Source organism: Anarrhichthys ocellatus, unplaced genomic scaffold, assembly GCF_004355925.1.
Source record: "Anarrhichthys ocellatus isolate YVR2014 unplaced genomic scaffold, GSC_Weel_1.0 scaffold8004, whole genome shotgun sequence".
NCBI classification, from domain to species: domain Eukaryota; kingdom Metazoa; phylum Chordata; class Actinopteri; order Perciformes; family Anarhichadidae; genus Anarrhichthys; species Anarrhichthys ocellatus.
Window position 1 is genome coordinate 1 of NW_022287978.1, and position 1,967 is coordinate 1,967.

Consider the following 1,967-nt stretch of genomic DNA (forward strand, 5'->3'; position numbering starts at 1 on the left):
GAGGAGAGACTGAGGCCCAGCTGCACCACATGCAGCAGCAGTGTGTTACGAGCCTTTCGGGCTGAAGCTTTGTCTGTGGAGGCTGACCTGGCTGCTATCATCACACCAATATAGGTGCAAGTGATCGCCCCACCAGCTGATACAAACAGAAAATAAGTGTAGCCTTTATTGTAAAGATCTGACATCGGCCCGAGAAGAATTATATACCAACCACAAAAATCTTTCATCTGTAGGCTCTCCAGGTCTTCAAATGGAAAATCTAACAGTAGAATAACTCGTGTGAGGATATTTAGTGAACCAAAGCCCCAAACTGCAATGATAGCCACTGCTGTGTTTCTCATGGTGATGATGGTAGTGTGCCTCAGTGGGTAGCACACAGCCACATATCTCTCCAGAGACATCACCACCAGTGTGAAAGGGGAGATTTCTTTTGTGAGAATGGCGAACATGACAAGAACCCCACATAACGGATACGTCAGTGTTATTCTACTAATAGAAAGAAGGTACAGTAACTGACTCAGTGCCATCTGCATAGTGTCTGCACAAAGGAGGTTAAACAGAAGGATGTAACGGGAGGTCTCACGAAATACCAGTTTACTCCTCAAGGTGAACAACATGGTGATGTTAATGAAGAGAAACACACAGCATGGTAATGTAGTCAGAGTGGACAGCGTCACTTTTTCCAATAATCCTAGATACTGCAGCTCAACACTGATGTTGGTCTGAGACTGAGTTGCATTCGACATTTCAGAGAAATTTCATGTTATTGTCACACAAAAGCAGAATAAACCTCTTCCTGTTTGTGTTTTGTCGAAAAATGAAAATCCAACATCATTTAACATCAGATGCCCGTTGAGTCACATCATCCAAGTATGAAAGCAGAGCTGGTCTGCAGGGTTTACCTGCCCTCAAACGTTGTATATCAGCTTTGTCCTGCCTAAGCCACGTGACACCATCACATGTCATTAAGGTGAACAGCTGAATAATAGGTCATGAATATTTCTCCTGTTATTTCCCAACACCCATCTGGTCACGTCATCCTCAGTTTAAACGTATCTATGCTAAAGTAGGTCAACTTTAATTCTATAGTGCCTCTGAGAATCAGAGTTACAAGCAGAAAATGTGAACTTGAGTTAGAAATTTGATGTCTTTAGACGTGACTTGACCAAATAAAAAAGACTTGCAACTTGACTTGTGACTTGAGCATTTGGACTTGAAAATAATTGATACTTTCCCCCAAAGCCAAAGACTAAAAAAGTACGTAATTTAAAAACTGTGCCACGTATCATTACATTTCCTGAACCAACTAACATTGAAAGCAAGTCAACACTTCCTCAGATCCATTTAGTTTGAACCAATCCGACAGCATCAAATCCAGTTGCTGAAGAGAACCATGAAGAACTAACTACGTTACTGAGCGCCAGTTGGTGTAAATGATACCAAAGATAATTTTGTTCATGTACGAAAAGTACACGGTGGCCAACAAAAAAACTAATTGAAGTAAGCAAAACGTGAGGTTTGAAAATTATAGACAGAGGTTACAGAGTGCATTATGACTTGTTTAGGTCTCAAAACTCAAAGTTAAGGACTTGGATCTCAATAGGTTCTTCGCAGATGGAGGGCAGCCAACTGGAGGCTGGTTCAATACTGCAGCAGTAATGCCTCTGGTTTACGGCTGTTCCAACCGATCAAATCGGGAGAAAATCAAGGGCTGCTTTCCACTCCCAAAAATAGTTGTACACAAAGGTGAGAATTTTTTAAAAACTAACAGAGAAATGGCAACAGAGAAAGATCAAACACCTCCGTCTAAAGTCTGGAGGAGCGGAGTAATTTAGCTAACTACATAGCTAGCTAAAACTGATGAAAAACCGTGGTGGTACGTCAGATGAAGGCGTACAAGAGTCTAAAGGCTGACAAATATTTCATGAGCGGTTGGAACCAAAGTAGCATTGAACTTCTGCCGTCTT

At 41.6% G+C, this 1,967-nt stretch overlaps 1 protein-coding gene across 1 annotated transcript; it reads right to left on the minus strand.

The window, feature by feature from the left end:
- Nucleotides 1-7: 7 nt before the first annotated feature.
- LOC116380624 (odorant receptor 131-2-like) lies at nt 8-746 on the minus strand (the record flags this gene model as incomplete). The annotated part of the gene is made up of 1 exon (XM_031842522.1): nt 8-746. A coding segment is annotated over exon 1 (739 nt), but the record flags the coding sequence as incomplete, so codon positions are not given.
- Nucleotides 747-1,967: the final 1,221 nt, after the last annotated feature.